This window comes from Dama dama, chromosome 11 (assembly GCF_033118175.1).
Source record: "Dama dama isolate Ldn47 chromosome 11, ASM3311817v1, whole genome shotgun sequence".
In the NCBI taxonomy this organism is placed as follows: Eukaryota; Metazoa; Chordata; class Mammalia; order Artiodactyla; family Cervidae; genus Dama; species Dama dama.
In genome coordinates this window covers 97,832,659-97,860,371 of record NC_083691.1, presented here as the reverse complement: position 1 = coordinate 97,860,371, position 27,713 = coordinate 97,832,659, and the positions used below count along the sequence as shown (strand labels likewise).

General features: G+C 42.1%; 1 protein-coding gene and 1 long non-coding RNA gene across 3 annotated transcripts in view; one reads left to right on the top strand and one right to left on the bottom strand.

Annotated features, from left to right (window-relative positions):
* The window catches only part of AFF3 (ALF transcription elongation factor 3), a 620,532-nt gene that overhangs the window by 90,029 nt on the left and 502,790 nt on the right, over window positions 1-27,713 (bottom strand). For both annotated transcript variants that reach the window (XM_061155923.1, XM_061155924.1), the window contains one exon: window positions 5,811-5,851. In XM_061155923.1, coding sequence (XP_061011906.1) covers window positions 5,811-5,851 — 41 coding nt within the window. The remainder of the gene's footprint in view (window positions 1-5,810; window positions 5,852-27,713) is intronic.
* LOC133065156 (uncharacterized) lies at window positions 660-5,836 on the top strand. The gene is made up of 3 exons (XR_009694863.1): window positions 660-732; window positions 1,852-1,904; window positions 4,648-5,836. It is a non-coding gene; the product is annotated as an uncharacterized LOC133065156 (long non-coding RNA).

The window sequence follows — 27,713 nt, the reverse complement described above, 5'->3', positions numbered from 1 at the left end:
TTAACATTTGTTAGACTATAAGACATGGCGTGAACCACCAGCCCCTGACCCCACCCAAGCCTGCTTCCTTGCTGCGTGATGGGGATGAGAGAACCTGGACTGCAGTCGCAGCTCTAGCACTTGCTATTTTGTGACCTTGGGTGACTTCATCGGCTGTCTCAGGTTCAGTTTTCTTATCTGTAAAATGGGTCCCTTCTATCTCATGGGGTTGTTGTGGGATCATAAAATCAGACAGTCAACGAGATAGGGTTTCTAAACTCTAGAGCTCTTTAAAGACGTTTTGCATGGTATACCAAAGTGACTTTATCGTAAGAAGCTGTTGCGTTGGAGAGACTGGAGACCACTGTGGGGCTCGAGGGCGAGGCTGATACTTCCCCTCCTGCTGCTTTGTCATTTTACAGCTTGGAAATTTGAAACTTTCTTACAAGCCTCTCCTGCTCCCTTTTCGGACCCTTTGAGAAGAGCCCAATCGTCACCAGTGCCTGGCAACTGTGACTTTCTTCTCCAGATTTCAGGGACGGTGTGTAAAATGTGACCGGGAAAGTCTCCCTGCAGTGCGGGTGGCCACGCCCAGGACACTCCCCTCCGCTTGACCGAGGCTGGTCCACTTGGCGACAGGTCAGGAAGGTGAGGCTGAATGCAAAGTGCACACCCTCCCGCCCCGGGCCGTCAGACACCTGCCCTTCCCTCCCCAGTGGTGCCGTGTCCAGACAGGATCACACTCAAACGGAGGTAAGCCCTTCATTCTAGATGAGTCCTCACTTACCTAATTTCATTATATTCTCCCTAATGGAAAGAGGAGAGTTGATGGGTGAGATTTATTTGAGGAAGGGCAAGATTGAGGCGAGCAGATGCATGAGGCTAATGAGGGCTTTCTCTTCACAAAGTCAGCACCTCTGGACCCTGGACAGGGGGCCCTGAGAGCAGGTGACAGGCTGCTCCTCCCCACGGCCTGCAGGCACCGGCCCAGGGCCCGCTGTGCACACAAGGCACTTCAATAGAGCCTCATGGCACCAGTGAATAAATCAACGGCAGTTGTTGAGATTCCACTATAAATGGATCTTGGACCTGAGATACTGCCAGATGGGCAGACCAGGTTACAGTCTGGTGATGCGTCTCCAAGGCTGTAAAAACGGAGCCATTTCTGGAGTCGCAGGATGACATTTCAGAAGATGATTACATGCACAATTTAACCATACGGCCATTCATGTCCTCCTAGCCCCACGGCCTTAACAACTGTTTTCATGTTGGCTTTCTTGCTTGTTCTTTTTTTTCCCCAAAGTTAAGCACAATCTTTCCCCTGCCCACCCCCCTCCCCCCTGCCAGCTTCTCATCTTTCTTGCTGAATGTGATTTATTCATATGAAATTATGCTCCATTTTTATAAAACCCAAGTTACTGCAAATGAAGCTGGAGGTTTCACAGAAAATATTAATTCCCGATCTACAGCTATAAAGCATCCTGGCTCGCTCTGCAGCGGCTCCGTTGCTCCGAGACGGATGGAAGCGGTCCAAGGGCGTGATTAACTTCTCAGCCCTGCCAACTGCCTAGTGCCCCTCTTGCCCTGGGTTTCCAGATTGACCTCTGCTCCTCTGCCAATGTGCAGTTGCTCAGCTTGATAAATCACTCGAATCCTTTTTCTGATCACAGTTATCTACTATTCACTAGCTAGGAAGGGAAGTTAACGGTATTCAGAGGCACTTTACCTACTGCACACACACCCTGTTTTCTCCTGATAGCACTCTGCATATTCTCCACATTACCGGGGAAGCGGCACCTAAGACGTGCCTTTAGAAATGACCCACTGGCCAATTAATCCCAATTCTTCTCTGCCTCTCTCTGCCCCACCCAGCACAATGATCGGTAGGAAGAAGAGATCCCTGAGAGGCACATTATAAGGAGTGGGTAAGTAAGAAGGAGCGTGTCTCTTTGCAAAGGGTGGTTTTCTTGTCATTGACCGGTTTACCTTGTTGAGAACTTTGCCAACCCTTCCAGATCTTTGCCTTTCCATTATTCGGGGGCATTGGCAGGCCTCTCTAGTAAGCCAGCTGCCTCTCAACAGCATAAAACGGACAGATGAAAAATTCTGTAGCCATCAGGAGAAAAGAACAAAACCCACCCACACCATCTTCACTTACCCTTCCCATCACTGCAGGGGGCACGGATGAACTGGGCCAAAGCCTGTCTGGACTTGTGGAGTACTTGGGGTATTTTCATTCAGCCCTAAATTAAGCCCATCACTCAGGCAAAACCAAAGAAGGCGACAGGTTTTTCTTGGATGTTTTTTAAATTTTAGTAATGGCAATATCACGGTTTTTTGTTTATTTTTAAAATATATTTTTGGCCACCCAGTGTGTCATGTAGGTTCCTAGTTCCCTGACCAGGGATCAAACCTGCTCCCCCTTGCGTTGGAAGTTCAGAGTCCTAACCACTGGACCACCGGGGAAGCCCTGGCAATATTGGAGATTTAATTGATCAACATTGTGTATTGACTGGCTTTCCCGATGACTCTGCAGTAAAGAATCCACCTGCAATGCAGAAACTGCAGCAGAAACAGGTTTGATCCCTGGGTTAGGAAGATTCCCTGGAGGAGGGCATGGCAATCCACTCAAGTATTCTTGCCTGGAGAATTCCATGGACAGAGGATCCTGGTGGGACTGCAAAGAGTTGGACACGACTGAAGTGACTTAGCATGCATGCTCGTGTATTGATTACGGAGAATTCACTGAACTTTAAAGCATTACAGTCTCAACTGTCAGATGTTGGGTTTCTGCTAAAATGTCCCTGGAAACCAGGAAGCTGGAACAATGAAAAGACAGACAAGACTGACCTTCAGAAAACATCCGGATGTCCTCCACACTCTGACATTCCATGTGGATGAGATTTCCACCTGACCTTAGAAAGGAAAGAGCAAAGCCTGTCCCGTGAAGGGAGACTTTCTTACGGGGAAGCAGGGGACAACTGTCTCGCTACTGTGTAGACTCACACCTCTCCAACCCACATCGAGTAAACTACTTGATCATCAGGCTGTTCATCTTGAGGCAAACGACTCTACTCCTGCATCAGAGGTCCCGTGTTCACCAGCTAATGGGATGGACGTGGGATCACAAAGGGGCAAATGAGCAGGACACCTCAGTGTGACGTGGGGGTGGGACACAAACCAGCCTGGGCTTCCTGTCCAACTCCCAGCTCCCAGAACTCAGGAAGCAACTGTGAAGGCCCCCAAAGTGCTTCTTCTAGAACAGAAACAAAAGTGCCTAATCATTATGGAATTTTATATCAAGAGGTGATAACAGGCTGAAAAAAAAAAGTTTAGGAAACCAGAATAGTTTGTGTGAATGGATGTAGAAAAGATCACCATCAGGCTGTAAGGAGTCTGAGGTATGGGGTTAGACCTCTACTTTGGGAAGGTCACAGCCTGGGGTTTTGGGGGGATTTTTACTCAATTCCATTCCCACCCTGAGGCAGTTCTGCAACAAAAGAATTCTAGGCAAGTCATACAGTGGCTGGACCCAGAGTCACATTTCTCATTTTCTAGAAAAGGCTAGTTTATTCCACAGAAGACGTAACGTGACAGAAAATGACATCTGCCATGTGATAAGCTAGCATTCTCTAACGTAAGAAACTGGAAAACATGAGTCCAGTTAATTCAGTAGGTGTTACAAGTCCTTATTTTGAAGAAGGGTTTTTTGACTGTATCTCCCAACAATTACAGATACTTCTCACTCATGGAAATACTCATGTGGCCCTGAATTAACAGAAAACAAAGCAGGAAAAGCACAGAGGAGCAGCTTTACACGACTGCGCTGCTAGAACAGGAGGTGGAGTCAGCTCACTACTTTGAAAGGCCCTGACTTCCTCGCATTGTGAACAGGAAAACTGCTAGATTTAGAGGGAAATGCTCAGTTACATTTGAAGACAGAGAAATTCGTAAGAAGAGCAGTGACAATGGGAACCTCTGTTTCCAGGGAATGGACTTTTTTCCTTAGAGTTTCTGCACTTAGTGGTTATATAACAACAAGGGCTAAGATTCTAACTTACAAGTCAATTAATTATTGGGCTTCAGGAGAAGTTTCTGAGAAGATCAGAAAATGTCAAAGGTACTAGTGTTGCTCATCATGAAAGTCCATACCCATCTTTTACCCAGGACAGAGTCATGTGTCTTTTGGGGAGAAGCCTTAGAATATACCAGTCCTAGTTTCTGATGATTTGTCTTTGTATACACAACCATGTCTTCAAAGGGAGTCCATACTTTTAAAAAATAGTTCTTGATTCATTCTACCAAAGGCCATAAACAGATTTTGTGTCTCTATATAGTCGTTTTATTGAAATGTAATTGATATACCATAAAGTTCACCCATTTAAAGCATGCAATTTGGTTGTTTTTATTATATTTACTGGGTTGTGAAATCATCACCACAATCTAATTTTACATGATTTTTATCATCCCAAAAAGAAACCTTGTCACTACTGGCAATGGCATAGCATTGTAAATTGTGGGCTTCCTCTTGCTTCTCAATGTATTTTGTTGAAGGAATCACTTAAGAAGAAGAGTCAAAGAGAAAAAAGAGACATGTCGAGAAAAGGAATTAATGTGTCAGATTTTAAATGTGTTTTGATCCAGTCTCTCTCCTCCTCCTACCAACAGACTCAGAGGTGGTACAGTTACCAGCTTTTGCAAAAGTCACAGAAGCAACCCCAGAAGATGACGTGGCAGCCACTCTTCGAGCACACAGGCTTGTGTGGTTGTCATGGGGAAGGCTTTTCAGCTGAAGTCACAACACTGCAGCTCAGCCTGCCACCACTGAGAAAATGCTTTTCATCTATGTGCATGGATAATTCGCCTAAGTGACAGATTTTTCCTTGGAGAGGCACTGAACTGAGCTGGTTTACACAGGCAATTACAGCTCATTCCACACACACAAAAAAAAAACTGGGAAGGAAAGGAGTGGGGTGATGGTAGCTAGACAATGCCAAGGTGTCTGCTAGCCTGCTGAGTGGGACGTCTCCTCCAGGTCTTTCTAACTTTGTAAGAACATCACTTGTGGACAGAAAGAAAACAAGGCTTCATCTTTACCACCTGATAGTTCTTTAAAACACACACACACACACACACACACACACACACACACACCCCTTGGCAAATGAGAAATAAAAAACCAACCCAAACCAATAAATGGTCAAGTCTACTCTAGGAAGTAACTTATTATATATCCCAACTCAACTATCTTTACATAGCCTTATAGGCAAAGCAAGATGTGAAATACAGTTTGAATATGTTTACTGATTAGGCTTCCCTATCTCATTCAATAACACAAGTCAGAAAAGACAAGCCAAAGTGAGGGGTAAAAAGTCAGGCACACAGCACGATGAACTAGGTTCCGCGCATAAAGTATTTCGAGAGAGAATCTCATCAGAAGACAGACAGCTCTTGGGGAAGTGATATGGGAACATGTCTGAAGAGAACACCCCAGAATAAATGAAGTACTTATTGTTGAAAAATGAGCTCAGATCTCAACCAATCCCAAACTTCAGAATTTACTGCACCGTTCAGGACTTTCCTTCCACGTTTCTTGTCTCCTGTTTCATTGCACAACGAGGGATTCTCCATACTTTCTATGAAATACAACACGGCGATTTTTGCAGTAATAAACTCCACACATGCATGACAAATCGAAGCATGCAAAATGTTTAACATCCCAGTTCACAGATACTTTAGGGACAAAATCCGATTATGAATTATATGCCACAATAAATAGGGCTCAATGTTTCATAAAGCAATTTATGGTTCATAAAAATGACAAAATGTACCTGTCAGACAGAGCGTGGAGGGCCGTTCTCTGGGCTGCCTGCTGGAAGAAAGGGCAGAGATGTTTGTTTAATATTCTCGCTTTTAAATTATGCGCTCAATCAATACTTAAAAAAAAACCCCTGTGTCACCCACATTTTTTGCCAGGTGGCCAAATATGAAATTACTAGTAACATAGTAGAGAACCCTTTTATATTATTAGGAATATTAGAAAATGAACATTTCTGAAGTTAACTAAAGCCACCCGCTGGGCACACCTGCCACCAGGGGGCGAGCTTGAGGAGGTTGCACATGGCACCAGTCAGACCTATTTCATTTTTACTTCCTGAAATCATTTTTTAACACTATTTTATTCTAGTTTCCTGTAAGAAAAGGATCTGTTTTGGTTCCGTTGCCATTACTTTCCCAATGAAGATATAATTTTACTCCCAGTTTTCAGATTTTTTGATAAAGTCATCACAACTGGATATGGGAACACTGAATGGCTTTGAGATGATATTAGGTGATTATTGATATGTTTTAGACACAGTTAACATAATTTCTAAAGAGTCTTTCAGAGATTCGCATTGAAATATGTATGAATGTAATTACATGATGTTGGGATTTAAAATAACATAACCGGATGGGAGAGAGAGGGGGTGGGCATATAAATGAAACGAGACAGCCTTGGGTTGATGACTCTTGAAGCTAGGTGATGAGCTCATTGGGGGAATATTACAGTATTCTGGGAAATCTTGTATGTGTTTTAAAATTTCCACAATGAAAAATTAAAAGAAAAAAGAAAACAAGGAGGCCTCCACTGCTCCTTCAGATTCTCCCAGTTGTCCACTCACTTTCCCTTTGCCTGTTCTTTTTTCTGCCCACTTGCCTTCCCCTGAATCTATGGAAGGCAGAGAGCACACTGTCTTCTCCGATGAGAAGTCACATGGGGAGGGGATCAAAGCGTGGCCTCGAAGACCAAGGCCTCCTCTGGGTCCACAGAGGAGACAAGCAGTGTACATGGTCCGTCTTCACTTTTGACCCAACAGGTGTCAAAGTTTACTGTTTATCAGAGACAATAACGTCTCCCATGCTCTTCTTCTTCACAGGAAGCAGACAAAATAGAATCTTCAGATTAGAAAAAAGGACACATCAGTACCATTATCCCTATTACAGAAATGAAAGCTACCCCTGGTGATAGTAGCATATCCGTGGATCAGTCAGTCAGATCAACACTCACTGAATTCCTACTACACAGAAGATGACTGCCCTGGGCGCTAAGGGGGACAAAGGCAAAAGCAGAAGAAGTGGTCACTGTCCTGGACAAGCTGAGTCTCCAGACAGAGAGTAAGAATGGAGGTCCAGGGATGACTTGCAGACATTGATGAGATAACATGCAAATAAAACGGTGAAGGTTGTTGTTGCATGGCAGAAGCCAGCCCAATATTGTAAAGTGATTATTCTCCAATTAAAAATAATTTTTTAAAAAAGGTGAAGGTAGGACAGAGCTAAGAAGGGGCGGACATGAGTGATGACTAATGGCTGGTGGATCTTTAGTCACTCAGTCGTGTCCAACTCTTTGTGACCCCACCGACTGTAGCCCACCAGGATTCTCTGGTAAGAACACTGGAGTGGGTTCCTATTTCCTTCTCCAGGGGATCTTCCTGACCCAGGGGTTGAACCTGGGTCTCCTGCACTGCAGGCAGATTCTTCACCATCTGAGCCACCAGGGTTCTACAGATCCTCAAGCAGTGTGTGCAGTTGTTAGCAGGTGCTCTGGGGATATCTGCAGAGGAAACGCCAACGAATACATCCCGTAGGGGACCCTACCCACTGAACTGTGGTCCGGGGGGAGGAGGCGCTGCTGGTCCCGGACTGGATGGCAGAGGAAGGGCCTGTCTGAGCCCAGCAGAGGTTCTCACCTGGGCTCCCCTCTCCCAGTGCCAAGAGCGTCCGGAATTGAGCTGGGGGTGTTTCTGTGTGAACCCCATGAGGGGTTCACTACTGGCATTTAGCGCCTGCCCTAAGGGTGCGAACGGCTTTTAAAAGTCAGGGGCGACCCTGGTAGGATCAGAAACTCTCCCCTTAAAATGACAAGGGTGTCTCCGTGGAGACACTGCAGCAAAGTAGGAATGAAAGGCAGATTTCAAAGGAAGAGCCCAGGGAACATGAGCTCGGGGGCCAAGCACCAGGAACGGAAAATATGATGAGAAACTTAGATAAGTCTGCAAGGGACACAGCCCCAGTGAGTCAGAAAAAAACATCACATCTGTTGAACTGGGAATGGAGAGTCTTATGCCCTGGGACGGGCTCTGCCTTTCATTTATATTATGGACCTGTATTCTGGTCCTCAACCCAGACCTTGGTGTTCAAACGACCCTTACCCTCCCTGAATGGATGCTGAGGGAGCCAGTCGAGGTCCAGGTCCTGGGGACAATCCGCGGGGCAGCTGCCCCTTCCTCCCTTCCTGGATTCCAGGGAGTGAAAGCCTGAGTGTCCTGGCATTCTAGGGTCACATCATCCATTCAAGACGGGAAACAAGAATGTGTGCTGCGCGTTCTCTTCCTGGGGACACGTGAGGGAGCGGAATGAGGCAGCGGGGAGAGGAGAGAGGCTGGCGGAAGGTCTGGAGTCCCGGCTCCCCCTGGGATACCTCAGAGAAGGCACATCCTTTCCCCTCCTCTCTCTCCTTCCTCTGTGAGGGCCGCCCCAGGAGCACATTCACAGATCACCCAGCTGGTGCCAGGCAGCCACCGCTGTTCCCTGGTTTGTCTCCTAAAGGGGTCTCTCCTCACTCAGCAAGATGGTCTGCATGTTGGAAGGTATCCCTGCAAAGAACTTCACTCTCTACTCCTGACTCTGTTTGGCTAAGTATACAAAAAAGCATCTGGAACTCCCCAGAGGAAATATGGCACATATTATTAGCACAGTCTCTCCACATTGTCTCAGTAGGAGGCATTGGAGATGGACTCTTCCTGGAATAACAAAAATCACAGGAGATGTGACTAGAAGTTCAACAGAAATCTCTCTCATGGCATCTGAATTTTCCCCCAGCCCTGGATGTCCATTTTTAAAAAAGTCTATTGATTCCTTTCTCTCCTGCCTGCAAATACTTCCCACTGGCTTTTGTGATAAGGAAAACACAGCGCTTGTTGATATGCAATCTATAAGAAGATGACTTAAGAAGCAGAAGCAAAGCAAAACAAACCCCCAACAGAAAACTCAGATGCCCATCACTAGAATACCTATGAATCGATGCTTCCCAGGTGGTAGTACCTGCTGAGAATAACTCCATAGGACTGATGTGGGCGAGGCCTCTAATGGAAGCTGAGCTGAAGCTGGGAATGAGGGCTGCTTTCCTTTAGCAGATAGACATGATCCTGGGACCAATAGGTCCTTCTAGGATCAGACATCATGCACCTAACCAGTCACTCTGCAGTCTGTCCACACAACTGCCTGCACCACTATTTATAATGCCTGCTTTTGATTGTGTTATTTAATTTGTAGTTATTCTCCATCATTAAAAAGTTAATAGAAGATGGCTCATCATCCATCAAGAAAGGAGATGAGAATATATTAAATGTTTTAAATAACTCCTTGAGGAAAAAAAGCTTATGGCATTAAAACTCTATGTTATATGCCAGAGCAAAGACCACCAACTTTTTTTTTTTTTTTTACTGCATTAAACTTTGGCAGTTGCATACTATTTATTTTATTTTACTGTTGGAAAATAATAAAATAAATAAACATTGGAATTAAACAGCAGAGAAAAATTACTTAGGTGACTCATGATTGAAGCCTGAAAAACTACTCATAGTAAACTAGATGAATTGCCCACTTTCGTTTTCTTAAGACTTGTACATTACAGCAACCGTATTTCTCTCTTCCTAAATCATCTTCTCTTGTAACTTTCTTTTTATTCAGCTCTCAGCAGAATAGATTGAGAGGGTTAAGAGCATGCATCATTGATCTTTCCTGAGTTCATTACTCATTCATGAATGACTCTGAAGGGTAAGTCTATGAGTCAAAACAAATTTTCTGCCAGAAATAATCATTTTCCAGGTTCTCTTCAAGAGATGACATCTTTTCTCTGTCTTTATTATAGTAAGCTGGTGCTTGGGAGCCTAATCAGTAGACTTGCAGGTTTCAATGTACACTAGATGAGTTACCAGTCACAATCTGTTATCGACAGGAAGTTAAAGAGGAAATTAAGTGCTCTTACTGTCACTGGGTCGAGTGGTGAATAAGTTCATGGATACTGGAGTGGGGAGAAAACAAAGGGAAAAGACTGGAATTCAGTGAGGTCTCAGCATGATCCAGTTTCCTTCTTAATGACAGAAACAGAACTAACATGTGAGGAGTACTGTAAAGCAATCTGATGTACCTGTTATGTGCAGGTACTGGGCTTGGCTTGGGTGACAGTCAAAATAGACAAAGCTTTTGCAACACTGTACTTAGAATCTCCAGGTGAGCCAGATGCAAACGGTTAAACACACAGAAGCATTCTAATGACGAGGGCTATGACGGAAGGGGATAGGAGCTGTGAACCAGAATGTGAAGGGTCCTTGTTTGGGATGAATGTACAAGGAAGCCTCTCTAAGCAGGGGTAACATTACTGAATAAGAAAAGTATGAATGCAGAAGGAGGAAGGGACAACTGTTTAGTAGCAGAGGCCCGAGGCAGGTCTGGATCCCTGCTCAGTTGAGGAGCTACAGCAAGGTTGCTGTCAGGCACGTTAGTGAGCGGTGGGGACAGTGGCAGGTCTCAAGGGTTGTGGAGGTCAGGTTAAGGATTTTGGACATTATCCACAGCAACATGAAGTCACTGAAAGGTTTACATGAGGGGAAGCTGAGAGAAGGGTGTGTGGGACCTTTTTGTACATTATTTGCAACTTCCGGTGAATCTATAATTTAAAGAAAAAAAGAGTAGGGAGAAAGGCAATATGACTTACACTTTTCAAATACCCCTCTGCCTTTTGTGTGGCAAATGGATTGGGAGAGGAAGGGACAAAGTTGAAGGTCACTTGCAGTGCTCTAGGCAAGAGAAGTGCATGGAAGCAGTGGAGATGGAGACAGTTCATGTTACATTTTGGAGGCAGGCTTGAGGGAACTGTTGACTGATTGAATGTTGGGGAGGGTGTCAGGAATGAGTCCCAGGTTCCTGGCATGAGCATCTGGTATGGAAGGAGAACCACTGACTTGGACAGGCAAGATGGGGGCAGAAGCAGGACAAAGGCAGAATTTAGGTCTGGGCGTGTAAAAAACTCTAATTCGAAAAGAGGCATGCACCCCAGTGTTCAGGGCAGCACTATTCACAATAGTCAAGACATGGAAACAGCCTAAATCTCCATTAACAGATGAAAGGATAAAGAAGAAATGGTACGTGTATATGATAGAATATTATTCAGCCATCAAAAAGAATGGAACTTTGCCATCAGCAGTAACATGGATGGACTTGGAAGGCATTATGCTTAGTGAAGTTAAGTCAGACAGAGAAAGACAAATATTGTATGATGTCACTTACACATGGACTCTAAAAAAATCAAGAAACTAGTGAATATACTGAAAAGGAAACACACTCAGATATAGAGAACAAACTAGTGGTTACCAGTGGGAGGGAGGAGGGGGATGTATAAACTACTGGGTGTAAGATAGGTTCAAGGAGGTTGTACAACATGGGGAATACAGCCAATATTTGGTAGTAACTGAAAAGGAAAGTAACTTTTAAAACTGCATTTAAAAAATGCTAAGATCTACCTACTGCCCCTCCAAAAGTTTGGGTGTGCAAAGTTCCAGTTGCTTATGGGATGTCAAGAGGAGATGTTGAGTAGACAGTTCGATTTGTGAGACAAAACTGTTAAATGCCAGCTAAGAATACAACATCAACATGTTTTTGGCAAGTGACAATCACAAGGAGAGAGATGGTTTGATTTTCTGGATCTGCATTTTGGTATTGGCCTAAGAGAAGCAGATCTAGACTCCAGCTGGGGAGGACACACTTTTGTCTCTGCACTTCCTGTGGGCATGACCTCCATCTGCTACACAGCATCAGGTTTATGACCAGGACAGTCAAGGAGGTACCACTGCAGCAGTAATTACGATCACATCACATCATTGTGTTAGGGTTGTCTCCACCTTTAATTACTTGAATAAACACGATCGCAGCTAATCTTAGTTCATTTGTGTTTGGCTGTTATTGAAGCAGGCTATGAAATTGACATGGACGCTCACATCTTTCTAGGAATTCTGGCTGGTAAGGCCTAGTGTCTTCTTGCCATTCTTCTTCAAGTTGAAACTTGCATTTGTTAACTTATTTCCCTGTTTAATTTCCTTCTACCTCTATTAGCACATTTTATGTTTCATTAACTTAATTTTTATGCTGTTGTTTTTCATTTTGGTTCTAGTTGATGAGTGTCTTTAACTTTATGTTGTGAGTTTCCATTTGGTGTTTTCCAATCCATTTAGCAATATTTGCATGACAAAGGAAACAGTCTATTTCTTTTTTTTTTTTTTTAAGTAATAATGAGTACTTGGCATTTTTAGATGTCTAGAAATGCTGTCTAGGAAGCATTTTGCTCAGTGGACTTTGACCTTATCCTGTTCTCTACAGGGGTCAGGCAGAGTTAGGCATGACACTATGACTCATCATCCAAATAAGAACAGTTTTGAGAGTGAAAGGGGATGCTAACCAAATGGGTGTCAGGGACAAGAGGAGAAAATCCTGCTTTCTTGGGGCACAACATACGGTCACTTGAATAAAGATGACTCTACAAATATAAACATGATCAGGATGAGCAGCATAGAATTTCAGGAGCTGAGGAACTTGCCAAAAAAGAAAGCCAACAGCTGAATGTGGTCACTTGTGGACAAACTACCCCGACTCTTGGTGTCTCTTTAAATCAAGTCGGTGCTTCTCCTGTTCTTCCTCCAGCTTGTCCTCTGTTTGGAGTCTGCCTACAACCTGAGGGCCTTTTTATGAAGACTGCCTTGACCACTCAAGCTCCTGTTGACCCTCCACTCTCAGAGCTCCTGGTCAGAACATGGCTTAGCGCTGGGTTTCTATTCTTTCCTGGGGGACTTGCCATCTGCTTCATAGGAATTTTAGTTTTGGCTAAAACTCAAGTCCCTTGAAGATCACTAAAGGCAGAGATCTCAGCTCATCCTCACTCTGCTGGAAAGAGCCTCCCTCGGATGGACAGCAGCTGCAGTGGGATTTGAGGTAGGATGTGAGTAGTAACTAACTTCTAGCGATAACAAATGCTACTATGTGCCACGGCTCCAATTTCAGAGCTTTGCTGAAATACACTTTTTCCTCTTAGCTGTATATTCTTTCTCTATTTTACTATCTTGAAAAACTAGGATACACTTTTCTTCAGAGAAATTTTGACTGGTTGTTTTAACTGCATGGCTTTGATTTGCATATGTCTACCAAGGATTTGATACAGATAGCAACTGACACTTATTAGTATTTGTTATATCCTATGGGAAGTGCTGATTAGACTTGATGACACCAGATGGTTTGCTGGATAACATTATCTTAAAATGTGGATTCTGTTACCAACGCACCAATCTGGGGGCCTATTTAAGGTTGGTGGCCATCCTAACTTGGCAATTCAAACCTTCTGAGTGGGATTAAGAGGCACTCTTGTCTTCACTGAGCATTTCCAGGACATTTTACTCTAGAGACAACTCTATGAACAATGGTGACATTTGTCATGCTGCCCCTTCTGCATCCAGGAGGGGTTTGCCATCACAAGAGAAGAGTTGGGGGCAGCTGCTAAGAGTTAGGAGAAAGAAGGGAAGGTGTGGGGATAGTGTGAGCACATGCCCCAGGGGCTGTCCTCCAACTACAGTGACTGATGTCAGATTCCTCCCAGGAGGCGATGGCCCTGGGGAGGGCCTGGGATGATATAGGCACCCAGAGTGATGGGCCATACAGACCACCACGAGGGCAACGTTATGGGTCAGAGAGTTCTGGTAGATTCCTGGAGGAGGTCTGTGTGGTAGAGGGGGTGGTATATGGTGCTAAGAGGTCAGTCTGAGGTGGGTGGGTAATGGCAGGAAGACCCACAGCCATGCATTAGGCTATTAGTGTGGTGGGGCGGTGGGGGGCCAGGCAGAAGCAAGCTGGGTGACACTCAGCTTCTTGCCAGGTCTTGGGGAGCAACTTGTGCTTCAAGAGCTGTGGCATCACTGTCCTAGAGCAAGTAGCCTCTTCTACCTGGGCATCTAGGAATTCGCTCTATAAAGGCTAGACTGAGGGAGGCTAGACACCAGCTCCTTAAGGACAGGAAGTGGGTACCAGTTACATGACTGAGCAACTCTTGGTACAGTACAAGGTCTACCAACAGCACAGGGCACATAGATACTTGACAAATACAATGTCCTGAGGTGACCAAGACATGCTGGTGCCTCTGCCAAAGCCCTGACGGAGGATGGGTTAACTTTCTCTCATTCATTCATTCACTCAGTTTGACTTCATCGCTAGAAAGATTTGTGTCAGAGGATGAGAACTCAAAATCAGCAACAGATTTAAAAGTCTCTCACAGATTTTAAAGTTTATTCACGCTTTTGTTAGTACGATTACAAACCAAAGAGTTTTTTTTTTCTTAATTTTAAAAGAACGAGAAAGTCAGTCTTCTGTGTTTAAACCGGCGTTACCCTTCAATTGCGTTACTCTTTTAGGTAAGCTGCTGTTGTTGTTTAGTCTGTTAAGTCGTGTCCAACTCTTTTGTGACCCCATGGGCTACAGCTGGCCAGGTAAGATGATATGAAAAATCTTTGCTGAACTATTATTTTGTTAAAAATCAAAATGGCATGCTCTATGTACCTGCTTTCTTACAAGAAATTCATTTTGGGGTTTCCTTGCTGGCTCAGTAGTTAAGAATCTGCCTGCCAGTGCAGGAAACATGGGTTCCATCCCTGGACCCGGGAAGATTCCACATGTATGTGCGTGTGTGTACACACTCAGTCACTCAGTCATGTCCAATTCTTTGTGGCCCAATGGACTGCAGCCTGCCAGGCTCCTCTGTCCATGAGATTTCCGAGGCAAGAATACTGGAATGTGTTGCCATTTCCTTCTCCAGGGAATCTTCCCCACCCAGGGACAGAACCTGAGTCTCTTATGTCTCCTGCAGTGGCAGGTGGGTTCTTTACCACTAGCGCCACCAGGGAAGATCTCACATGCCATGGAGCCACTAAGGCCATGTGCTACAACTACTGAGCCTGGGTTCTAGAGCCTGGGAAACACAACTAATGAGCGCATGTGCAGCAACCCTGAGGCTTGCATGCCCTAGAGCCCAGGTCCTGCAACAAGAGAAACCATGCAAGAAGAAGCCTGCACACTGCAAATATAGAGTGGCCCCCACTCGCCACTAGACAAAAGCCTGCATGCAGCAACAAAGGCCCGGCACAGCCAAATAATAAATTAATTACATTTTAAAAAACCTTGCAAATTGACCTTGGAATGAATTAGAATGCTGTAAGAAAATGTATAAATGAACAACATAAAGAAAGTCTGTTCCTCCCCCTTCTTCTTAAAAAAAAAAAAAAAAATTCATTTTTTTCCTTGTGGCATTTTTCAGTAAAAGCTTCTATCAAGGTACTAAATCAGAGATTGTTTTACTCTATGTGACTCCCCATCTCTGGACCCCTCTCCCCCAAATCACCAGCTCACTATTCTCACCTCCTCCCCTGACTTCTAGATCTATTCTTCTATCATTAGCTACTTGCCTTTACTTAGATAAATCAATTTTCTGGCTCCTTCCTGTACTCCTCTCCTTTTATTATCTAAATAAGCCTAAAAAATAATGTAGATGCCAACTTGGAGACTGGGCGAGAGGGGTCAGCTGGGAGAACACAGGAGTCCGCACACTTACCCCAGGCCTCACCCTGTGCATGGCTTCCACTGGACTATTACTCTTTATAACAAAGAGAACAAGCCCTGAGCCATTGGAGTGAGAGCACTGACTCCAAGACCCTAGACTACCAGAGAACTAACCCTAGGGAGTATCAAATAGTGAGAACTCACACAAAGGAAGCCACTTGAACACAAAACCTGGCATCACCCAACCACCAGCATCACCCTGTGAAGGATGCTTCATATGAACGACAAGCAAAACAAAAACACAAATCCAATCATCAGCAGACGCTGAATGAGACACCACTTCACTCAGCCTTGCCCATCAGAGGAAAAACAAACAAACAAGAAAAAACTTAGCACAAATCTCACCCTATACAAAACTTACAGAAACCACTGGAACAAACTTAGGAGGGCAGAAACCAAAAGAAAGAAAGAAAGTATTCAACCTTGAAGCCTGGGAAAAGGAGACTCAAACACAATACGTTTAAAAAAAATAATGAAAAGGCAGAGAAATACCACACAAGTGAAGGAACAAACTAGAAACACCAAAGTCCAAATAAATGAAGAGGAAATAGGCAAACTACCTGAAAAAGAATTCAGAATAATGATAGTAAAGATGATCCAAAACCTTGAAAACAGAATGGAGAAAATGCAAGAATCAATTAACAAAGACCTAGAAGAATTAAAGAATAAACAAACACACAACTACTGAAATTAAAAATACCCTAGAAGGCATCAATAGCAGAATATCTGAAGCAGAAGAACGAACCAGTGGGCTGGAAGATAAAATGGTGGAAATAACTTCTGAAGAGGAGAATAAAGTAAAAAGAATGAAAAGACCTGAGGGCAGGCTCAGAGACCTATGGGACACTATCAAATGTACCAACATTCGAATTATAGGGGTCCAGAAGAAGAAGAGAAAAAGAAAGGGTGTGAGAAAATTTTTGAAGAGATAATAGTTGAAAATTTCCCCAACATGGAAAAGGAAATAGTCAGTCAACTGAAAGAGGCGCAAAGAGTCCCATACAGGATAAACCCAAGGAGAAACACACCAAGACACGTACTAATCAAACTAATAAAGACTAAACACAAAGAAAGAATATTAAAACCAGCAAGTGAAAAGCAACAAGTAACATACAAGGGAAACCCCAAACGTTTAACAGCTGATCGTTCAGCAGAAACTCTGCAGGCCAGAAGGGAATGGCAGGATATATTTCAAGTACTGAAAGGGAAAAATCTACAACCAAGATTACTGTACCCAGCAAGGATCTCATTCAAAATTGATGGAGAAATAAAAAGCTTTTCAGACAAGCAAAAGTTAAGAGAATTCAGTACCATCAAACCAGCTTTACAACAAACGTTGTAAAAGAGAAGAGAAAGATCTGCAATATCAACCCCAAACAATTAAGAAAATGGCAATAGGAACATATATATCAATAATTACTTTAAATGTAAATAGATTAAATGCTTCATCCAAAAGACAGAGACTGGCTGAATGACTATAAAAACAAAACCCATAAATATGCTGTCTACAAGAAACCCACTTTAGACCTAAAGACACATATAGACTGAAAGTGAGAGGATGGAAAAATACATTCCATGCAAATGGGAAGCAAAAGAAAGCTGGAGTAGCAATCCTCATATCAGACAAAATAGACCTTAAAATAAAGAATATTACAAGAGATAAGGAAGGATATGACGTAATCATCAAGGGATCAATCCAAGAGGAAGACAGAGCAATTGTAAGTATCTGTGCACCTAACACAGTAGCACCTCAATACATAAGACAAACACTAACAGACATAAGAGAAGAAATTGACAGTAACACAATAACTGTAGGAGACTTTAACACCCTACTCACATCAATGGACAGATCATCAAAACAAAATTAAGAAGGAAACACAAATCTTAAATGATGCATTAGATGAGATGGATCTCATTGATATCTTCAGGACAGTCCATCCAAATGCAGAAGAATACACCTTCTTCTCAAATGGACATGGACCATTCTCCAGGAGAGACCACATCTTGGGTCACAAATCAAACCTCAGTAAATTTAAGAAAATTGAAATTGTATCAAGCATCTTCTCTGACTACAATGCTATAAGACTAGATATCAGTTACAAGGAAAAAACCATAAGAAACACAAACACGTGGAGATTAAACAATTAAACAATCTAAATAACCAATAGGTTATTGAAGAAATCAAAAGGGAAATAAAAAATTTCTAGAAACAAATGACAATGAAAACATGACAACTCAAAACCTATCAGATACAGCAAAAGCAGTTCTATGAGGGAAGTTTATAGCAATACAATCCTACCTCAAGAAACAAGAAAAACATAGAATAGACAACCTAACTTTACACCTAAAACAACTGGAAAAAGAAGAACAAAACCCCCCAAAATTAGTAGAAGGAAAAAACTCATAAAGATCTGAGCAGAAATAAAAGAAAAAGAAATGAGAGAAACAACAGGAAAAATTAATAAAACTAAGAGCTGGTTCTTTGAGAAGATAAACAAAATTCACAAACCTTTAGCCAGACTCATCAAGAAAAAAAGAGAGAAGAATCAAATCAACAAAATTAGAAATGAAAAAGGAGAGGTTACAACAGACAATGCAGAAATACAAAGGATTATAAGAGACTATTATGAACAACTGTATGACAATAAAATGGATAACCTGGAAGAAATGGACAGATTCCTAGAAAAGTTCAATCTTCCAAGACTGAACCAGGAAGAAATGGAAATTATGAACAACCCAATTACAAGCACTGAAATTGAAGCTGTGATAAAAAATTTCCCAAAAAACAAAAGCCCAGGACGAGATGGCTTCACAGGAGAATTCTACCAAACATTTAGAGAAGAGCGAATGCCTATCCTTTTAAAACTTTCAAAAAATTGCAGAGGAAGGAACACATCCAAACTCATTTTACAAGCTCACCACCACCCTGATACCAAAACCAAAGACAGCACCAAAAAAGGAAAACTACAGGCCAATATCACTGTTGAACATAGATGCAAAAATCTTCAACAAAATTTTAGCAAACAGAATTCAGCAACACATTAAAAAGCTTATATAACATGATCAAGTTGGGTTTATTCTAGGGATGCAAGGATTCTTCAATACATGCAAATCAATGTGATATATATTAACAAATTAAAAAATGAAAACCATATGATAATCTTAACAGATGCAGAAAAAGCCTTTGACAAAATCTAGCACCCATTTATGATTAAAATTCTTCAAAAAATGGGCATAGAAGGAACCTACCTCAACATAGTAAAGGCCATATATGATAAGCTGACAGCAAACATTATTCTCAATGGTGAAAAACTGAAAGCATTCCCCCTAAGATCAGGAACAAGACAAGGGTGTTCTGGAAGTCCTAGTGACAGCAATCAGAGAAGAAAAAGAAATAAAAGGAATCCAGATCAGAAAAGAAGTAAAGCTCTCACTGTTTGCAGATGACATGATACTGTACATAGAAAACCCTAAAGACAGTATCAGAAAATTACTAGAGCTAATCAGTGAATTTAGCTAAATTGCAGGAGACAAAATCAATACACTGAAATCGCTTACATTTCTATATACTGACAATGAAAACTCAGAAAGAGAAATTAAGGAATCAATCCCATTCACCATTACAACAAAAAGAATTAAATATCTAGGAATAAACTTACTTAAGGAGACAAAAGAACTGTACACAAAAAATTGTAAGACACTAATGAAAGAAATCAAAGATGACATAAACAGATGGAGAGATAGTCCATGTTCCTGGGTAGGAAGAATCAATATTGTGAAAATGACTACACTACCAAATGCAATCTATAGATTCAATGTGATCCCTATCAAATTACCAATGACATTTTTCATATAACTAAAACAAAAAAATGTCACAATTCATATGGAAACACAAAAGACCCTGAATAGCCAAAGCAATCTTGAGAAAGAAGAATGGAGCTGAAGGAATCAACCTTCCTGACTTCAGATTATACTACAAAGCTACAGTCATCAAGACAGTATGGTGCTGGCATAAAAACAGAAATATAGATCAATGGAACAAGATAGAAAGCCCAGAAATAAACCTATGCACCTATGGGTACCTTACTTTTGACAAAGGAGGCAAGAATATACAATGCGGCAAAGATAGACTCTTCAATAAATGGTACAGGGAAAACTGGACAGCTACATGTAAAAGAATGAAATTAGAACAGTTCCTAACACCATAAACAAAGATAAAATGGATTAAAGACCTAAATGTAAGACCAGAAACTATAAAACTCTTAGAGGAAAACATAGGCAGAACACTCGATGACATAAATCAAAGCAAGATCCTCTATGACCCACCTCCTAGAGTAATGGAAATAAAAACAAAAATAAACAAATGGGACCTGATTAAACTTAAAAGCTTTTGCACAGCAAAGGAAACTATACACAGTGTGAAAAGACAACCCTCAGAATAGGAGAAAATAATAGCAAAGGGAACAGCTGACAAAAGATTAATTTCCAAAATATACAAGCAGCTCATACAACTGAATACCAGAAAAACAACCCAATCAAAGAGTGGGGAAAAGTGAAAGTGATGTAGTTCAGTCGGGTCCAGCTCTTTGCGACCCCATGGACTTTAGCCTACCAGGCTCCTCCGTCCATGGGATTTTCTAGGCAAGGGTACTGGAGTGGGCTGCCATTTCCTTCTCCAGGGGATCTTCCTGACCCAGGGATTGAACCCAGGTCTCCTGCATTGCAGACAGACGCTTTATCATCTGAGCCACCAGGGAAGCCCAACCTAAACAGACATTTCTCCAAAGAAGACATACAGATGGCTAACAAACACATGAAAAGATGCTCAACATTGCTCATTATTAGAGAAATGCAAATCAAAGCCACAATGAGATACTACCTCACACCAGTCAGAATGGCCATCATCAAAAAGTCTACAAACAATAAATGCTGGAGAGGGTGTGGAGAAAAGGGAATGCTCTTGCACTGTTGGTGGGAATGTAAACTGGTACAGCCACTATGGAAGAAGGTATGGAGATTCCTTAAAAAACTAGGAATAAACCCACCACATGACTCAGCAATCCCACTCCTAGGCGTATACCCTGAGGAAACCCAAATTGAAAAAGATACATGTAACCCATTGTTCCCTGAAGCATTATTTACAATAGCTAGACTACAGAAGCAACCTACATGTCCATTGACAGATGAATGCATAAAGAAGTTGTATTACATATACACAATGAAATATTGCTCAGCCATAAAAAGGAATACATTTGAGTCAGTCCTAATGAGGTGGATGAACCTAGAACCTATTACACAGAGTGAAGTGAGTCAGAAAGAGAAAGATAAATATTGTATTCTAACACATATATATGGGATCTAGAAAAATGGTACTGAAGAATTTATTTACAGGGCAGCAATGGAGAAACAGACATAGAGAATAGACTTATAGACATGGGGATAGGGGAGGAGAGGGTGAGATGTATGGAAGGAGTAACATGGAAACTTACATGACCATATGTAAAATAGATAGCCAACGGGAATTTGCTGTATGGTTCAGGAAACTCAAATAGGGGCTCTGTATGAACCTAGAGGGGTGGGATGGGAGGGAGATGGAAGGGAGATTCAAAAGGGAGGGAATATATGCATACCTATGGCTGATTCATGTTGAGGTTTGACAGAAAACAACAAAATTCTGTAAAGCAATTATCCTTCAACTAAAAAATAAATAAATTAACACAGATGTATAGAACAGTCTTTTAGACTCTGGGAGAGGGCGAAGGTGGGATGATTTGGGAGAATGGCATTGAAAAAAAAAAAACAAAAAAAAAATAAAAAAAACTTCCAGCAATGTAAATAAAGAACATTTGTGGAGAGAAGGGGAAGAGGAAGCAGAGGAAGGGAAGGGGAAGGTGTTAAAATATATAGTTTAATAATTTTATGCAAATATCTATTTATATTAAAATACTTCTAAAAAATTGAAGTATGGGTGATTTACAATAGTATTAATTTCAGGTACACAGCAAAGTGATTCATACACATATATATTTTATACACAAATATATATGCATATATATGTATTTTCAGATTCCTTTTCATTATAGGTTATTACAAGATACTGAATATAGTTCCCTGTGCTATACAGTATATCCTTGCTGTTCATCCATTTTGTATATAGTGGTAAGTGTCTGTTAATCCTATATTCCTAATTTATTTCTCTCCTCTTCCCATTTAGTAACTACAAGATTGTTTTCTATGTCTGTGAGTCTGTTTCTATTTTGTATATAAGTTCATTTGTATCACCCTTTTTTAGATTCCACATGTAGGTGACATCATATGGTATTTGTCTTTCTCTGTCTGACTTACTTCACTCAGTATGATCTCTAGGTCCATCCATGTTGGTTCACATGGCATTATTTCATTCTTTTTAATGACTAATACTCCACTGTGTATATATACCACATCTTCTTTATCCATTCATCTATTTATGGACACTTAGGTTGCTTCTGTGTCCTGGCTATTACAAATAGTGCTGCTCTGAACACTGGGGTGCATGTGTCTTTTTCAATTAGCGTTTAATCTTTTTCAGATATATGCCTAGGAGTGGGATTTTTGGATCATATGGTTAATCCTATTTTTAGTTTTTAAAGGACTACATTCCCACTAGTAGTGTAGGAGGGTTCCCTTTTCTACATACCCTCTCCAACATTTATTATCTGCAGACTTTTTGATGATGGCCATCTGACTGATGTGAGGTGATACCTCATTGTAGTTTTTGATTTGCATTTCGCTAATAATTAGCAATGTTGAGGATTTATTCATGTGCCTGTTGGCCATCTGTATGTCTTCTTTGAAGAAGTGTCTATTTAGGTCTTTTGCCCATTTTTTTTTTTTTTTTTTGATTAGGTTCTTTGTTTAAAAAAATTTTTTTAAATCTACTTTAGCATTTTTGTCTACTGACATTAAGATACTGAAACAGAGGTTCACTAAAGGCTTGTTTGTGGTCACAGAGTCAGAAAGTAAGACAACTGGACATGCACAGTGCCAGAGAGCACCCTGGTCCTGCCTTTGTTGAGCTGTGGACTGTTCAGGGCAAAAACTGAAGGGAAGGGGTCCATATGCATTTTGGTTTTGGGGCAAAGACTGAAGGGAAGGGGCCTAGATATATTTTGGTTTCTGCCCGTCCCAGCCAAGAGGACTGGTGGGACACAGAGTGGATGTGGACAGACCTGGAGATGAGAACTCTCTGGGGACGCTCACACAGGAGTCATCTCTTAAGTGTCTCCCAAAGACCTAAAGATGGGAGGGCTTTATGTTTTTGAGACTAATCTTGATTCCTCAAGAATGGTATGCTAGGCAGAAGCATATTGGTTATTTAGAGCCTGCAAGAAACTCCCCAGGGAAGCACTTCTTTTTAATCTCCAGGGCTCACTGTAACAGGACTGCATATGTAAAGGGGGTGCCTGCCCTTCCAGGTCTGGTGCTGTTGGTCGAAGGTGAAAGAGCCAAGCTCAGTGGTCAATTCTCAGGTCAGTGAGAGCGGCAGAAGCGTTCATTCTGGGACAGTGTTGGCAAGGCAATAGCACCTTTCACATGAGTGAGTCCGTGTGTGTGTGTGTGTGTGTGTGTGTGTGTGTGTGTGTGTGTGCGCGCACGCGTGTGCACGCGCACATGTTTATCAACTTCAAAGTAAATGCAAATAAGATCAACAACTAACTGATGGCTGAGCTGCCCCAAGACCCTCTCTGAGTAGGACATGAATTGCAGTTTCTGGTTCTTGGGAGTGGGAGGCTAAATTGGGAGTGTGCAAGGTGATGCAATCCAGACCTTGTGGGTTCTATGTGGCTGCCTGGCTTTCTGGCCTGCTCTTCAGGGCTTCGGTCAATCATAACTCCTCGAATCTTCACACCAGGCAGTTTCAGTGCAGGCCAGACCTTGAGTGCAGCCAGGATGACGACGGCCCATTAATAACTCATCTTTGGCAGAGTGGGCGGACACTGGGATTGCTCACCCCCTGCTTTGAGGGTTTGCCAAATGCCTCTTGGAGCTTTTAACAGAGTCCTTACTCTACCTTCATTTGATGCTTTGGTGGAGTCCCATTCACACTTCCCCTTGCTGCAGTACATGGTTCGTCACTATGAATGCAACCCAGACCCAGGGGTGCAGAAGATAGGTGTTACTTTGTTCTTGTCTGAAGACAAGACATACATATTTTGATGGTTTTCTTAAAAATGCAACCTGTGCTTGAAGAACCAAAATCTAAGTCTGGCTTTCTGTTTCACAACACATCCTGTTGAATTAGACAAAGTAGCAATATTTGAATGTAAAAATGGGTTTGTCACCATTAGGAAAGAGCCTCATAATTCCACTTTGCAAGCCAATTAGATAACATAAGAGAAAGCTGAAGCACTTTTGATTGTTTTACTATTGGTGTTAGGATTTTCACCTCTCAAGTGACCACTGCTTGATGGTTTATACTTGAAAGTCTTTTCACACATAGCATGTGTAATTGCATCTTTTTCCTTCAACTGCCTCGGACTTTTAAGAATGAAGTCCAGTTAGAGATGAACTTGTTTGCAAAGCAGAAAGAGAGACACAGATGTAGAGAACAAACTTTTGGATACCAAAGGGGAAGGGAAGGTGGGATGAATTGGGATATTGAGATTGACATATATACACTACTGAGACGATGTGTAAAATAGATAGGGCTTCCCAGGTGGCACTAGTGGTAAAGAATCAGCCTGTCAATGCAGGAGACATGAGATTCAGGTTCGATCCCTGGGTTGGGAAGATTCCCCTGGAGGAGGAAATGGCAACCCACTTCAGTATTCTTGCCTGAAAAACCCAATGAATAGAGAAGCCTGGCAGGCTACAGTCTATGGGGCTGCAAAGAGTCAGACACGACTGAGTGAACACCATAAATTACCAATGAGAACTTACTAGAACAGGGAACTCTACTCAATGCTCTATGGTGACCTAAATGGGGAGGAAATCTAAAAATGAATGCATGTATATGTATCAGGGATTCACTCTCCTGTTCAGCAGAAACTAACACAACATTGTAAGGCAATAAAACTCCAATAAAACTGATTAAAAAAGGAACAAAGTCCAGGTAGAAAGGAGAGGCACCCAGAGACGTCCCCAGAGGGAGATTCCGGCGGCCTCGTACGCTAGCACTTTTCTATGAGAAGAGGACCATGTCTGATGACATTTCAGAAACCGTCTGGTCTGCTGCTTTTTTTCTCTCCTTGGCCAGGCCCTGTGGAATGCGGCATCTTAGTTCCCTGGTCAGGGATAGAAACTGTGACTCTGGCTGGGGAAGCACGGAGTCTTAACCACTGGACCACCTGGTAAGTCCTTGATCGGCTCCTTAAAGATCGTCTTGTTTCACTCAGCACAATCTTTCAGCTACAGATCTGGCCAGGATGGAACTGCAAGTGCCCAGGGGCACTGAATTCCCGCGGATGATTTTGTTCCCTGTATTACAGAAACAAGAGCCTAAGACAGTCTCCTGAGGAACGCTGTGCTTCTGAGATAACCGGCCCTACTTGGAGAAGACTTGGAAAAACACAAACACAAATAAAACTTTCCAAGCGCATATCTGGACCAGAAACATGAATGACTGTAGGGAGAGCCTCTCCCATGTGAAGGCCCCCAAGGCTGGGTATGAGTGATAGCGCAGACTCCAGGGAGCATCCACTCTTGAATGGCTGCCCCTCTGCAAATGCTACTGAAGGAAAAAATCCATAAAAGTCACAGGACAAAGGGCTCTCCCTCAGAGTCCTTTGGAGGGAGATTTCCACTTCCTCTGCCAACCAGTGCGGGGCTAGCGACTTCATTTGACAAGAGCATGCCTATCTTCTTCTGTTTTCTGAATGGAGTCTCTTTTGGTGGTTCTGATATCCATTAAAAAAGCCTGGCTTAGTTTCCAAAATGTAGCTTCCTCTGAATTCTTCAGCTTAACAAAGCCATGCTTCTCCATTTTTGTGTTAATTGTGTGTTTGCCCAAATTGAAAGGATCCCCTTTAAATTTCTACATAATTTTCTCATTTTCCAGATACCCACTGAGGATCCTCAGGCTGAAATTAGTCACATCCCATGGTCCAAGCTGAGTGGACACAGCTAAGCTTCCATCAATCTCAGGCCCCCAGAGGAGGTTTGAGAAAAAAAAGTTAGAAGACAAGATTGTGGGCCTTGGTATATCTGAGCTCCATGACATTTAGGTTGGCTGGCTGTTTCAGTTTTGGAAATGCCTGTTGATTAACATAAAACAGATTTAACTACATTCTTGTGTATCCCCATCTATGCTTATGCTGCTCACAAATGATGTTTATAAAGACTGGCATCATGTTAACCAACAAGGACCTACTCTACAGCACAGGAAACTTTGCTTGATGTTATGTGGCAGCCTCGATGGGAGGGGCGTTTTGGGGAGAACGGACATGTGTATATGTATGGCTGAGTCCCTTCACTGTTCTACTTGAAACTGTCACAACCTTGTTAATTGGCTATACTCTGATATAAAACAAAAAGTTAAAAAAAAGAGTGCTATCATATAATAAAACTGGCCATCTTAAAAGAATTTTGCATTTGCTTCTGGTGATAGTAAAATTTTATGTATAAAAGATTACCTAACTAAACTTTAGGGCCATTAAACAAATAAACAGACAAAAACCTCCTGTTGAGCACTGGTGTTTCACCGACTGTGACTGAGGTTTGAATGATGATTACTTCATGTGACCAAGATCTGATCATTTTCAAAGAGAGCTACTGTTTTGTTTCCATATTAACAAGAAACCAATCTATCAGTATAATTAAACTGGATAGTTAGCTTAGGTACAACATTAATGAAAGACTAAAAATAAAAACAAACCTAGACTACTCCTTTTTTCATTTTTGCTGTTAGATTTAATACATGTAATATTTTATATACATTCCCTGGTAGCTCAGATTGTAAAGAATTCACTTGCAATACGGGGAACCTAGGTTTGATCCCTGGGTTGGGAAGATCCTCTGGAGAAGGGAACAGCTAACCACTCCAGTATTCTGGCCTGGAGAATTCCATGGATGGAGGAACTTGGCAGACTACAGTCCATGGGCTTGCAAAGAGTCGGCCATGACTGAGCGACTCTCACTTAATATATGTAATACATACTTTTTTGTATAGTCATTGAGAACAGGGCATTTCCCAGCATTTAAAAAGTACTTTGGAATTTTGAGGTTAAATGATCATAATGAATATTACAAATGTGTAATTCATCAAGACTGACAAGCCAGCATCTTGCATGATATCTGACATTTAGTAGGCATTCAAGATTGTTCTGAGAATGACTTTTATGGAAAAATGTTTTAGTTCTTGTTGGCTACAAATCCCATCTATGATACAGGTCATTTCTAATGTAGCAGAAACTTGATTTTGGAGCCTCAGCCCTCAAACCTGGTCCTGATTACTGCTTCAACTCCTGTTTATATAATTCTACACAATTTTGGCAGGAATCAAGAGCACATACCAGGGTGTTGGCTTTTATGAATCTCCTGAGATGTGAATGTCAAGTTGACTGGATGAACTCTGGCCACAAATCCCAGACAAGCACAATGACTCTATTTATTCAGACTTGGCCGCCTGAATGCAGATTGACTCTGCGGGTAATAAATTTTCACAGGCCAAGAACTTCAGCATCCACCAAGCTGATCCTGAGAAGAAAAATGCACCCAAGGAAGTGGAGCTGGGCTGCAAAAACGTCCTGTATTTTTACTTCACATCTGCATGTCATTCAGCTGATTCATCTGGTGACTGATGGGCATGCCCTGCTGATGGCTTCAGAGGTTCTGAAAAGCTCTGCTTTCTGTTATGCAATTGTCATATTAAAAAGGAACAAGGGAGAAAATGAACAGCGGCCATTACAATTGGCAATCTGCTTTTAATATCACACTCAGAGCTGATGTTACTTACCCAGTGACCTCTACAGTAAAGAGCAGAAAATTGAGATGGGAACGTTCTGCATGTTTCTTCATAAGAAACCAGTGTTAACAAAAAGCAGTAAGAACTGCAATTCGGCACT